We start from the raw sequence: 13324 nt of genomic DNA on the forward strand, positions 1-13324 counted from the left end.
GACTAGAAAACATGAGGAAAAACTGTATTTATTCTTGGCAGTTTACTGTATAATTATAACATCTAATATCACACAAAACCTGCATTTGTTCTTGGAAGCATGGTTTAAAACATAATTATAACAACTAATGTCATACATACTAATATCAATAACAGAATACTGAAACTACCAATAAAACTTTCAGCTACATTAACAAGCAAGTTACAAATAATTAGCCAACTCAGGTTTGAAGCCACTGAAAAGGAGTTTGACTAAAATTTATTTGGAGTATTAAAGGAACACTAGAGGCTAATCTGTAATATATTTAACAGTGCATTAAGAAGTGTATACTTCTGTGTAAAAAAAATCATTTCTTAGTTAACACATTGATTAGTTTTTGTAAGTTAAAAAAACCACAATATTAGACAATAAGTTCAAATGTCACACTATTTTAAAATATTGTTTAATACTCTAAGTACTATCTTATAAGAAATCACAGTAATAGCCGGGACCGGTTTGGCTCAATAGATAGAGCGTCGGCTTGGGGACTGAAGGGCCCCGGGTTCGATTCCGGTCAAGGGCATGTACCTTGGTTGCGGGCATATCCCCAGTAGGGGGTGTGCAAGAGGCAGCTGATCGATGACTCTCTCTCATTGATGTTTCGAACTCTCTATCTCTCTCCCTTCCACTTTGTACAAAAATCAATAAAATATATATTGAAAAGAAATCACAGTAATACATAACATTTATTATTCCTAGAGAGCTCTAATACTGATCTTTAAGACAATGAATAAAAATCCTCTTTAACTTATATACCATTCTAAATAAGAACAATAAATGGCAGTCAATAGAAACAAAAATATAAAAGCAGAAAATTGTCCTTAATACATATAACCATTTTAAAAGTACTTGACAGTGTCCTTTTAAAAAAGAAAATGTATAGAAAATTGCTAAATGCAGATTCAGTAGGTCATATTAACAAAAATCCACCATCAGTTTTATGCTACTGTAAACCAACTATATGTAGAACAGAGCTGTATATACAACCAGGCCACAGGGTAAAGATGATACCAAGGACACACTGTCGGTGCAAAGGTATAGAGGCCTAGGCCAAAAGAGTTAAAGGACAAGGAGCAGTAAAAACGGTACAATCCTGGAGTGAACTGCTTTACTTTCAGTCCCCAGCTTTATTCTTCTTCATTGAATTTCCCTTCATCCATATTCACTCGAACCCTTAGCCCCCTCTCCAATATGAGTTCCATAAAATTACATCCACTCCCATGCTGGAATCCTGGTGTCTAACACATGTCTGTTAAGTATACAATAAATATTCATGAGTGTTTTATGTATTATCAACTGCCTAAGGGCCAGTTCTATTTCTTTAAAAGTGTGTAACTTAACAAGTCATTTTATATACCAAAACCACTAACATCAAATTCTCATGTTCATTCCAGTTATATCTAAAAGGTGAAAGAATTCAGAGTCTTAATACTTGTCTCAATTTACTATTAACTCTTCTGGACCACTATTATTATTTCTATTTATATAGTATCATTAACTGTTCTCAACAATAACTGATCACTAGCCCATTCAAGTCCCTTAACAATTCTTTAACCTTTCTGCGGGATAGAGGTGCTATGATTAGCATTCCAATTTCTTTTTACAATTATATTTTCCCACTTAAAGGGCCTCTTTGATGGTGTCAATTACACTAAAACCTACGGCATCCTGCTAGAGAACATCTTTTATTTATTTATTTATTTATTTATTTATTTATTTATATTTTTATTGATTTCAGAGAGGAAGGAGAGATAGAAACATCAATGATGAGAGAGAATCACTGATTGGCTGCCTTCTGCACACCCCTACTGGGGATTGAGCTGCAACCGGGCATGTGCTCTTGATGGAATCGAACACGGGACCCTTCAGTTCACAGGCTGATGCTCTATTCACTGAGCCAAACTGACTAGGGCCATCCTCTATTCTTTAGTCCAGTTTTCACATCATTATTCCAAATTTATTTCTTACACAAATTTCCTAGTACCGCCCTAATTGTTCACTGCCTCCCCTCTTATGACTATCTCTGTTGCTTATTACCTCAAACATAAAGACTATTACTCCAGAAATTACCATGGCAGCCTTATTTGGTATCTCCCAAGTAGTCCTAGAAACATGCAACAGAAATTCCTCCCATGTCTAGATATTCTTTAATTACATTCTATCAGCAACTAACACCACACTACTCATGCTCTCTGACAGCTTAAAATGTCTAATATTGATAAACTGCCTTGAGTTTAAAATATCTCGGAATTTTGCCTGGCCAGTGTGACTCAGTGGTTGAATGCCAACTGATGAACTAGAATAGTGGTGACAAACTCATTAGTCAACAGAACCAAATATCAACAGTACGATTGAAATTTCTTTTGAGAGCCAAAATTTTTAAACTTAAACTTCTTCTAATGCAACTTCTTCAAAATAGACTCGCCCAGGCTGTGATATTTTGTGGAAGAGCCACACTCCAGGGGCCAAAGAGCCGCATGTGGCTCACAAGCCACAGTTTGCCGACCACAGAACTAGGAGACCACAGTTTGATTCCTGATGAGGGCATTTGCCCGAGTTGTGGGCTCAATTCCCAGTATGGGGTGTGCAAGGAGGCAGCTGATAGATGATTCTCATCATTGAGATTTCTCTCTCCCTTCCTCTCTGAAATCAATACAAATATATTACAAATTTTTTTTTTAAAATCTTGAAAATTTCACTACTAGAAGACTAATTAGTGTTTTCACTTATAAAACTAAAACAATTTCACTCAGGGCAGGATGCCTTCTTTTCCCTGCAAATTAAGAAGCATGGAAAACCTAATTTATAGTCCTGGCCACTGTGGCGCAGTTGGTCGAGCATTCTCATGCACTGAAAGGTCACCAGACTGATTCCTGGTCAAGGCACATAACCAGGCTGTGGGTTTGATACCCGGTCAGTGTGTGTGCGGGAGGCAACTGATCAATGTTTCTCTCTCTCTCTCTCTCAAATCAATAAAAACTATTTAAAATCCAATTTATAACATACATTAAACATTTGGTTTTCAAACACTGAAAACACATCATCCAAAATCTCCAAGTGATTCTGATGCTGAATCACTGAATCTGATAAAGTATTTTCTAGTCCTAACCTGTGATTATCTTAACTGAATTAACTGGTGAAAACATTCTGGCACTGAAGCACAAAGTCACATTTAATGTATTAAAGGATAGTGAGTAAAATCAATCCTTGTGAACCCAAATTAGAACCAAGATCAATAACTGAGTACAGAAATGAAACAAAGTAGTTCCTCCATATAAGTAATACTTTTAGAATTTCTTCTCAACATATTTCATACTCATCAACAAGTAAACGACTTTTAGACACACCAAAAGATTGAAGCAGTGCTTACACTGCCATGAGAACCTGTAGGTAATATTCTGTTGAGGCTGTATATGCTGTTCTGTGGCCTGTGCTTGAGACACCTGCCTGATTAAACATTCTTACTTCATAAAGTAGGTAATATGTTTGGACTTTAAATGTCTAGACAAAAACTTTATTATAAATCTCGAGTAAACTAAAGTAAGAAAGGTATCTAGAAGTCTAGTTATCTTATACACAACTTAAAAAAATAACCATGCCACTCTGAGATAAACAGTCTGAGAGGCTGATTAGAATGTTATTTATACACTTGGCAAAGTTGTTCAGTTCATTATAGGATAACAGAAAAAGCAAGGAAAGTAATAGGAATCAGAACTGTGTTCTAGCTTTAGTTCTGTCATTTACTGTCGCTTGGGCTCATGTGACCTGTTTTATCATCTTTACTGGGCATATCACTCAGCCAGTCTATGTTAATAATTAGGATGAAATGAAATAATGAGCATGAAGGTACTTTAGAAAACTATCAAGTGCTATTCAGTTATAGAGAACTTACTATTTAATGATAATGGTACTTCTACTGAAAGCTTGAAAAAAAATCAGTTTTCTGCTTTAAGGACTATATATGAAACTCAGAAAAACCGCACACAGCTTTGCAATCAATTTGAACACACTTGTTTTAATTCTTAGACATTTCATTCTAGAGAAGTAGACTATCCTGCCAAATGTCAGCAGTTTTAACACATGTAACTACTATTAATAGGAAAAATGATCTTAAAAGTTAATATTATCCCTGCGTACACACTAAATAAAAATTTTTGCTGTGATTAAGAGGGAAGATAGGTTATAAAATTTTCTAATCCTTAGCAAACTAAAGTACTACGTGATTACTAAATACATGTTAATGAATCTTCAGAACCAATAGCCACCTTTTGATAACAAATTTCATTAAATACAAAGCTTGTGTTACATGTTTTAGTGTACTTTTCTTATAAAAAACACACGCAAGCCCTAACCAGTTTGGTTCAGTGGATAGAGCGTAAGGCTGTGGACTGAAAGGTCCCGGGTTAGATTCCAACCAAGGGCACATGCCTGGGTTGCTGGCTCGATCCCCAGTAGGGGAATTGCAGGAAGCAGCCAATCAATTATTCTCTCTCATCATTGGTGTTTTTATTTCTCCCTCTCCCTTCCTCTCTAAATAAAAGTATTTTAAAAATACAAACCAACAAAAACAAGCCAGTTCAAAAATGAAAAGGCACAAGGGAAAATATCCATTAATTTGTCATGTCCTAAATTAAATACATATACAGAATACTGCTTTTACCTAAGAATTTCTGTATCAACCTAGTTACTATGAGCATAAAAAGATTGGAGTAAATAAGAAACCACTAACATATTTTAAAAGTTTTTTGAAAGAAGGAAAGAGAGGAAACACAAGAAAGGAATAAACTAGTCAACTAGTTCTATTCTAGTAGAAGAATAAATAATAGTAGAAATCTTTAATGTTCTATCACAGGTAGTAAAGCATCTTGAAATAAGATGCTGACTTCTATCAAAGAGGATGATTGTAAGTAACAACTGCAGGTAGAAGACTTTCCCCTATCACTACAGATCAATACATGAGAAAATAATTCATTTATTATTCAACACTGAACCTGATGCTCAGAACTGACACTGACTGCTCTTTGCATTTCAAAATAAAAACCATTCAAGTTCTCTTTCCTTGTTCTTTCCACAGGTTTCTCTGATCTAGCAGTAATTTAAATGCTGCCTGTAGAGCTGAAGTCAACAGGAGAGGCAATCTGAAGGATCTTCAAAATGGCCCCCAAATGGTAAAATTTTGGGATTAAAAAAAAAGAAAAAGAAAAAAAAGACATAAAATTGATGTCTCAGATTGCAATGAACAAAAACATATCAACTAGCATAAAAATCCCCCAAGTCACAGGTACAATAACAACAAAAACAGTCACCTTTAGATGTTGCTAGGACATAAACTTATCCTCAAAGTTAGAAAATCAAGGGGGAAAAATCAAGCATGGTCCTAACTCATATATGAACTATATATTTCATGGTAACCGCACAATTGATGAGGAAAGGTTCTTCTTATAGAAAAGTTCCAGCTAATAAATGCAGAAGGAGCCACAGAATTAAGACTATCACCATTTTACAACTGCAAAAATATTTAGGTAATGATCAAATGGACAACCTCACAATAGACACCAGACATGTGTCTCCTGTTAAGAGTACAGAATCATATCCTGGCCAAGAAGATAAGCCAACAAGCCAATAATCAGACCAAACCCCTAGGCTTAATTCCATTTTACAGAGAAACAATGTTAATATAGAGGAATATGTTAACCCTATAATTGCTTATTGCTATAAGCAAAGTCAAGAATATGGGGAAGTCAACAAGAACAAAGTTTCTTCAACAAACACATGGAAAGAAAAAGACAAAGAGGAAATGGTTCCTATAAAAAGACATATCAAACAAATTTAATGTATGGACTTTATTTGGATCCTGATTCAAACAATACAATTGGAAAAAGACATTTAAATAATGACATTTAAGAAATTAAGAGTAATGAGAAATTACTAATTTTAAAAGGTATGATAATGACATTGTGGTTATAATTATTTTTTAAAAAAAAGGAGTCGCTCTTTGAAATTTCATACAAGAAAATGGAGGAGCTTGGCTGGCATGGCTCAGTGGTTGAGCACTGACCTATGCCCTGGTTGTGGGCTTGATCCCCATTGGGGGCTTTTGCAGGAGGCAGCCAATCAATGATTATTTCTTATCATTGATGTTTATGTCTCTCCCTCTCCCTTCTTGGAAATAAATAAAAATATATATTAAAATGAAACATCTTTCTCGGGAAGCCAGAAGCACTAAATGGTGCCATTAGGCTTTTTCTGTGAATTAAGTAACTAGCATGAGCAAAGAGAGAGCTGGTAAGAAAAAAAAAGAAAAGAAAAAAAAAGTTAACATGTTTTATCCAATACTTTAAAAATGTAGCTATCAAGGTCTATCATTAAGTATAATGATTGTGTGTCTTAAAATCTCAATAACTTGGAACTAATTCCAAACAATTCTAATGAAACTGAGAACTTTATCTCATGATATTATACTCCTAATGTGTGAGCTCAGTAAAATTATTTTTAAAACGAATATGCAAATTCATTTCCACAGGAATTTTATAAATAATCACAGCCCTGATAACTTTATAAAGAAATCCACTTAAAGGACATAAAATTTAAAATAGTTTTTAGACCAGAGAGCATGTGAGTCTTGCATCGTGATTGAATCACAGGAAAGCAAAGGATCAACTATTTCCATGAACACTAAACCAAGAACAAATTTATGAAATTATTTTCAATCCAGTAGTCTATTCCTTGTTAACAATATTGTCTGCATACTACAATTAAAGCCAGAGGAAACTGGAAAGTAATCTACAGGTAATTCCAATCAGAGGTATACTGAAGTGTCAGATTTCAAGATGAAGGAGTTTAACTAAGGGTACAAAGTACAAGGATAATGTAGAACTGCTGGCCCAAGTTATAATTTCTCATACTTGACTAGAATTCCTTCCTTATGCATCTATATGGCTAGATTTTTACATTCTAAAATAAACACACCTAGATTGCTACTAATCATAGAGACATCTGAAAAGTAATTTATAACCCAATTTCTAAGCAACCTGTGTATAACAATTAATGCTATTTATACAGGCTCTAAAGCACAACATAAGCAATAACAGTTGACAGGAATCTGACCTGAAACTTACCTATGAAAAAAATGACAGGACATGACATAATTTTAACAAATAAAACATAAAACTACTATGAAAGATCTAGTCTTAGTTATGTTCCATATTTGTGTGTCCACTTCAAAGTTTCAAAGGCATGTTTTACAGCAAGGTGGAGGAAGTAGGTCTGAACAGAAATAATAGAAATCAGGAACTGAGCAGCTCCTGTGACTAAGAAACGATAAATGAAGGAAGGTGTTAAAATAAAAACTGATACATTTACACAAATAATGGTGCAAAGCAGATCATAGGACCCCGCCTGAATAAATTATTTGTATATATATATACATTCAATATCCCCCATAGAGCAAAGGTCCAGAATTTGGGGTAGAGGACCAATTTTTAAAAAGGAATCTGGCCCGACCAGGGTGGCTCAGTGGTTGAGTGTTGACTCATGAATTAAGAGGTCACTGGTCTGACTGCCGGGCAGGGCAAATGCCCAGGTTGTAGGTTCAATCCCTGGTAGGGGCATGCAGGAGGCAGCTGACCAATGTTTCTCTCTAATGAATATTTATATCTCTATCCCTCTCCCTTCCTCTTTTTTTCTAAAATCAATAAAAACTTTTTATTTTAAAAATATTTTGCAGAGACATAATTCTAAATGATTATTACTACAAAAGATATCTTTGTTACATGGCACTTACTGTACTAATGTGCTTCAGGGAAAAAATATCTACACTTCCTATGATGAGGGGGAGAGGTCAAACGTGTCTGCTTTTAAGGACAATATTACTTTTTAAATTGGAAGCAGATTTAAGTATTTCCAAGTACATAAAAATCAGAAATAGAACCTCTCACTTTCAGTTGAGGTAATTAGGATTACAAAAATCCGAACTCTAATTTTAATGAAATATTTTTAGAGGAGACAGGGATTCATATTAAGCCTCAGATATCCAAAAACTTTTCCAAATATACTGTTAACTACTTGGACAAATACTTCCCAGAAAGGTAAAAAGGTAACCACTAATTCAATAATTTTAGGGTGGGGACAATTTTAATATACAGATATAAACAAAGTCCTAAATGCTCCAACTTCATGGGTACAATAAGCTTAAACCATTTTTTTTCTTAAACAACGTATTTAAAAGAAAAATATATGGACCAAACCCTTCAGTTTCTTTACCTCACAAATTCATATACCCTTTGGGTAAATGGCCAGACATTCAAAGGCCAAAGCAAAAACCATTGTACTAAACTAAATTATTTGAAGTTAAATAACTATATGACTAATTGTTTTTCTTCTGGTGTACAAAAATGATAGTGAAAATTGTCTTTCTCTGTCATGTACAAATAGTTGACTTTTCAGATGATCTAAAACACATACAAATCAAAAGCACAGACAAGAAAAAACACACCACTGTATTTCATAAAAGAAATAAATACAACAGGGGTCTTTACCTTACTGTACATTAGACCCTCACTTTAAATTTTTATAATAGATTTTTTTTCAAAAGGCTAATATCTAAAAGCAAAAGCAATTTGGCATGTTTTATCCAACATTAAATATTTTACATATATTATAAACACACACACACAAACACACATGTATACATACAAATAAAAAGGGTTTTGGTTGTTTTTTTTTACCTAAATGCAAACTGGATGAGGATCCATGTGATGAAAGTGATGGCGGTGGCGTAAGTGAATGTCCTGGAGTTTGGCTTGGCAGAGGCATGCCTATTGGACTTGGAGAGGAGGAAAATCCCAGACTATTGTAAAATGGTTGCCCTATGGGTGCTAGGCTGCTACTAGATCTTTTGTACAAGTCAGAGCTAGTAGATAGAGACTCTCTCCTTGTGGCACTACTACTTGCAGAACTGCCAACTGAAGAAGAAATAAAAAAAACCCTAATTACATACAGTGTTAACTGAATAAAACCTATCCCCAACTCTTGCTGGGAAATAACAGAAGTGATCACAATAATTATTTTTAGAAACATTATGGAGAAGATAATTACTGTGATAACTATATATACTAACTTATTAATCATAAAAGGGTATAAATGCACCCCAGTAAAGTCACCAAATATTTAACATAGCAGCCATATGTTCATTATTTCACACATATTTACCACTGACACATATGATTACTGTGCTTTAATACCCTGGTATGATTTATAAACCCTGGAATTGTAAGTAGTCTGCTTTATGATATGCTAGAGAGTCAAATTCCAATAAGGTTAAATTTTGTTAGTGTCCTAATCTCTGGAGCCAGTTCTCAGACTTCAACTCAATGCCAAGAAAAGACTATACAAAATATTACCACATTTCCCTCACCATTCACATTTAATTTGGCTTCTACCTTGTGTTCAAACCATAGTTACTTTAAGTCCATATTGGCCCGAATATTAATCAGTTGTGAAATATAGATGGCAGCTTATTCTCCACTACACATTCTCCTTATCCTTTAACAACTAAATTACAAAATATATATAAAAAAAACTTAACTTTTAGAAAATAGCTCACTATTGTTATTCACACCAAAAACATGCTTTCACTTACCCCTCAGGATCTTCCATCCCTAAGATTTTATTACCGGCCCTGTTAGCCCCTTACTCAAGTGAAGACTGATCAGCCTATTTTTTTCCTTAGATAATATATAATTATTTTATATTATGTCCCTTATTGTCCTACATACTGAATTCTTTTTACTTAATCCCAAATTCAACTATTAACCTCTACTTCATTTTTCCTTTTGTGCTCTACAAAAATCATAAAATAGTAGAATCACATCATCATATAGCTGTGCATGCAATGAACAGAAAGCAAGATTTGACCGTTAACATTTATCTGGATTCTTTACCAAGTGTTTGAAAGGGTTGTTCAAAACCCCAATTCTTGTCTCACTTGGTGTAAATATTTTCAAGTATACTTCCACTTATTTCTAAGCACTGTCCTTTTAAACCAAGTGCCTTTTTCATCTAAGGAAATTTCACATTGCTTTTCTTATCCTGTCACGTTTTTTAAGAACATGCTCTATATTCGGACCAATATGGTAATTTGCTTCAAGAGAATGTTCAAGTTTATATTTGGAGTTGGTTTTCTAACCTCAAGTCAATTATAAGTAGATTATAAAGGTATAGATTAAAGAGAAAAATTAAGCAGAGTACATGATGGGTACACCAAGTTAAGCTTATAATTTAGACATATAGAAACTTTAATTACGTTGGTTCTTGTCAAATTCAAAATTCTATAAAGAAAAAAACCAGGCTCCCACAGCTATATTAGGCCAAATATTATAACAATATTCATTCAACCATTTATACCTGCCAGTGCAGTTTCTGAAAAACTCATGTGTTTTATTGAAAATTTTACATCTTAAGATATCATTATAACAGGGAAATATCAGATAACTATATGCATTTTAATAGCAAAAAATGTAAATGCTAACGTAGTAAAAGGCTCTTTTGAGTTGGTTTTGCCAAAATTGTCAATAAATGCTACATTAACTATGCTAATTTAAAAGGACACTGTCAAAGTGGTTTTTGTAAGACATGGCTACATTTTAAAGTCCTATTTATTTCAGTAACAATTTAACTGACAAAGACAATAGCTCTCTAATGAGAATAGTAGCACTATCTTTCTCCTGGCAAATAATTAAATGAACCGTAATTTTGACACATGCAATATTTTTCTCCAAAAAGGAAAAGCCAAACCAAACATTTAAAAGTAATTCAGAAATAACTTTAAACATATACAAACTAGCTCCTTTTTACTATATGCTTAAATTATCTGCTAGTGTAATATGAAACAAAGTCTATCTAAAATATCTAAGAAGCTAGACAATAGAATCACTAATCATTAATCAACTGTGCATATAAAATGTTAAATTACAAACTTTCAATTGTAACAGCACTTTCTAAATAATGGGCATAAAAGGATGATTTAATCACCATATTACAATGGTTAAACTTCTTGGCCAACTGTTTTATAAATTAGGGTATTTAACAGTTATGCATTAATAATTTCATCATATAAGAGAATGACTGTGTATGTTATTGTGTGCATAAATGTGCACATACTGCAATATATTTTAGATTTTATATAGGCTGGAACTGTCATAATGTGAAATGGCAATGATAGAATTGTAAGCATACATATCGTAGTACTTGAAAATGAATTTTCACAAAATGTCTAAGAGGAGGGAGATGGTATAAAACTATTAAGTAGTACTTGAGGTGGCAATTATAAAAACCCTCTGACACAAGATAAAACAGAGGTACCCCGACTGAAAATCAGAATTGGGTAAGCAATGCTTATAAAGGAGGCACGAAGAAGGTAAGTTTTGGGGGAAGAGGCATCTTTAGGGGACATTTGTGGGAAACAAAATGTTCAGGCCAACCATTTCCTGAATGCAGGGGAAAGCTCTTCAAAACTAAGACACAAACGGGAATTTGGAAGAATTACGTAAGGGGCCCTACAAATCTATACCGGACTACCAGTGACATATTTTATTCCTTGGGTTACTTAGGGTTTATAATTTATAGTTTAGGAACTAGTGATTTCAACAAATTTTGAAATTTGTTATATTCTCTTTGATTTTCTTTGGCACATTTAGGATTATTTGGGGAAAATGCTTGTCAATTGTGTTAGAAGCAAAAAATTAGTCCTAACAGAGTCCTTGGGCTGGAGATAAGAATACTAAACTCCAAAAGGGATTAAAAAAAAAAAAAAAAAAAAGGAGAAAAATTAAATTAAAAGATTGAACTGTTCACTATGTTTTTCCCTCAGAAGTTATCGTGCCCATTCTTTAGGCAATTTTGTTAGGCAAGGGTAAGTCCCTATTGTATTTCACTATAAAAAAAAAAAAAAAAAAAAAAAAAAAAAAAAAAAGGCATTTTGCATCTAGAAGTTTATAGCTGCTATTCAACACCATTCCCCCTATAAATATTTAAAAAAATTTAGAAGAGCCTTCCTTAGAAACCTGCAAAGCATATTAATAATGGCTGACACGTTAGTTTTGCCATTTTTTCACACCAGAAAAGGATATAACTTAATGGGTGGGAAAACAGACGAGAAGCAGTTTTAATGATTCTAAGATGTGAGAGAAATGAGGGTAAGCATCCTTCCCCCTAATGCTTCCTAATACACTGGAAACGTTAGAGAATGATGAAGGCAAGGTGTTGTCAACAGTGGGTCTCTTCTCATTTCACTGAGTTACAAAATCAGTTTGTAAGGATAAATTATTTAATTTATGAAGTTATTTAACATTTGAATCTCTTAAGTATTATATATAAAATTAGGCCCTGGGAAAAACACCCTTTCAAACCAACTTTTAGTGATAAAAAGACTAATTATTTCATCTAAAATAAAGATAAGCACACTGGTAGTTTCTTAGGGACTTCTGTTTAGAACATTTCATTAAATTTTATTATTATATATTATATGAAATAAAGAAAACTGTAAGAATCAGTAGCATTTAATAAAAATAATAAGTACACAAAGACACCAGAAATTTAAGATGGCAAAAGTATTTACTTCCACAAGCATTATGTACAGAATAGGGAAGAGCTAGTAACTAGCATAAAATACAGCTCCAAACAAACCTACCAAAACAAAAATTACAATTCTTAAAACCAGGGGAAAATGTGTTATATTTGAGAAAAGGGTGGACTGCTTGAAATGAGTTAAACATTCATAGATGTTTACAGGTTTGCAGGAAGTAGTTTGTCTTCTACAAAAACCAATAAACCAGTATTTTAATCCTGTCCTTTCTACACTACAAGCTATTTATTATTGCTTATTTTAACATTAGAAACATACACATACCGCACATCATCTTAAAAGAAACTTACCTGATGAACCGAATCCACTCAGGGCAGAGCCTATAGCAGCACCCAAAGAGCTACTGCTTCCAAAGCCAAGAGATGTATTTCCAGGCTGGCCAGGTCCGTGGGAAAATAAAGAACTGCTCTGGGAGCTGTTCGTCAAAGACGTGCTCCCGTAAAATGAATTGGACTGTAGGTTAGTGCTTGGCTGCTGCTGCTGCTGCTGCTGTGGGGGCTGAGTGCCAATTGGCCGAAAGAGACCATTTGTGCTGCCTGTAAGACTATTTGCAGTTCCTCCAGCTGCCGCTGCTGCCGCTACAAAGTAAATTGCAGATACTTCTTAACATACTCAGAAAAAATGTTTCTAATTTAAAAATAT

The 13324-nt window shown here is 33.8% G+C and overlaps 1 protein-coding gene across 24 annotated transcripts in view; it reads right to left on the reverse strand.

Annotated features, from left to right (window-relative positions):
* Nucleotides 1–13324, reverse strand: part of PUM2 (pumilio RNA binding family member 2) — a 67866-nt gene that overhangs the window by 14488 nt on the left and 40054 nt on the right. For 13 of the 24 annotated variants that reach the window (XM_036434665.2, XM_036434674.2, XM_036434675.2 and 10 more), the window contains 2 exons: nt 12973–13263; nt 8766–9002 (listed from right to left, as the gene is read on the reverse strand). In XM_036434665.2, the coding sequence (XP_036290558.1) occupies nt 8766–9002; nt 12973–13263 (528 nt within the window). The remainder of the gene's footprint in view (nt 1–8765; nt 9003–12972; nt 13264–13324) is intronic. The other 11 variants (XM_036434671.2, XM_036434669.2, XM_036434670.1 and 8 more) reach the window with 3 other exon arrangements.

The sequence above is a fragment of the Pipistrellus kuhlii genome, unplaced genomic scaffold, assembly GCF_014108245.1.
Source record: "Pipistrellus kuhlii isolate mPipKuh1 unplaced genomic scaffold, mPipKuh1.p scaffold_m20_p_13, whole genome shotgun sequence".
Lineage (NCBI taxonomy): Eukaryota > Metazoa > Chordata > Mammalia > Chiroptera > Vespertilionidae > Pipistrellus > Pipistrellus kuhlii.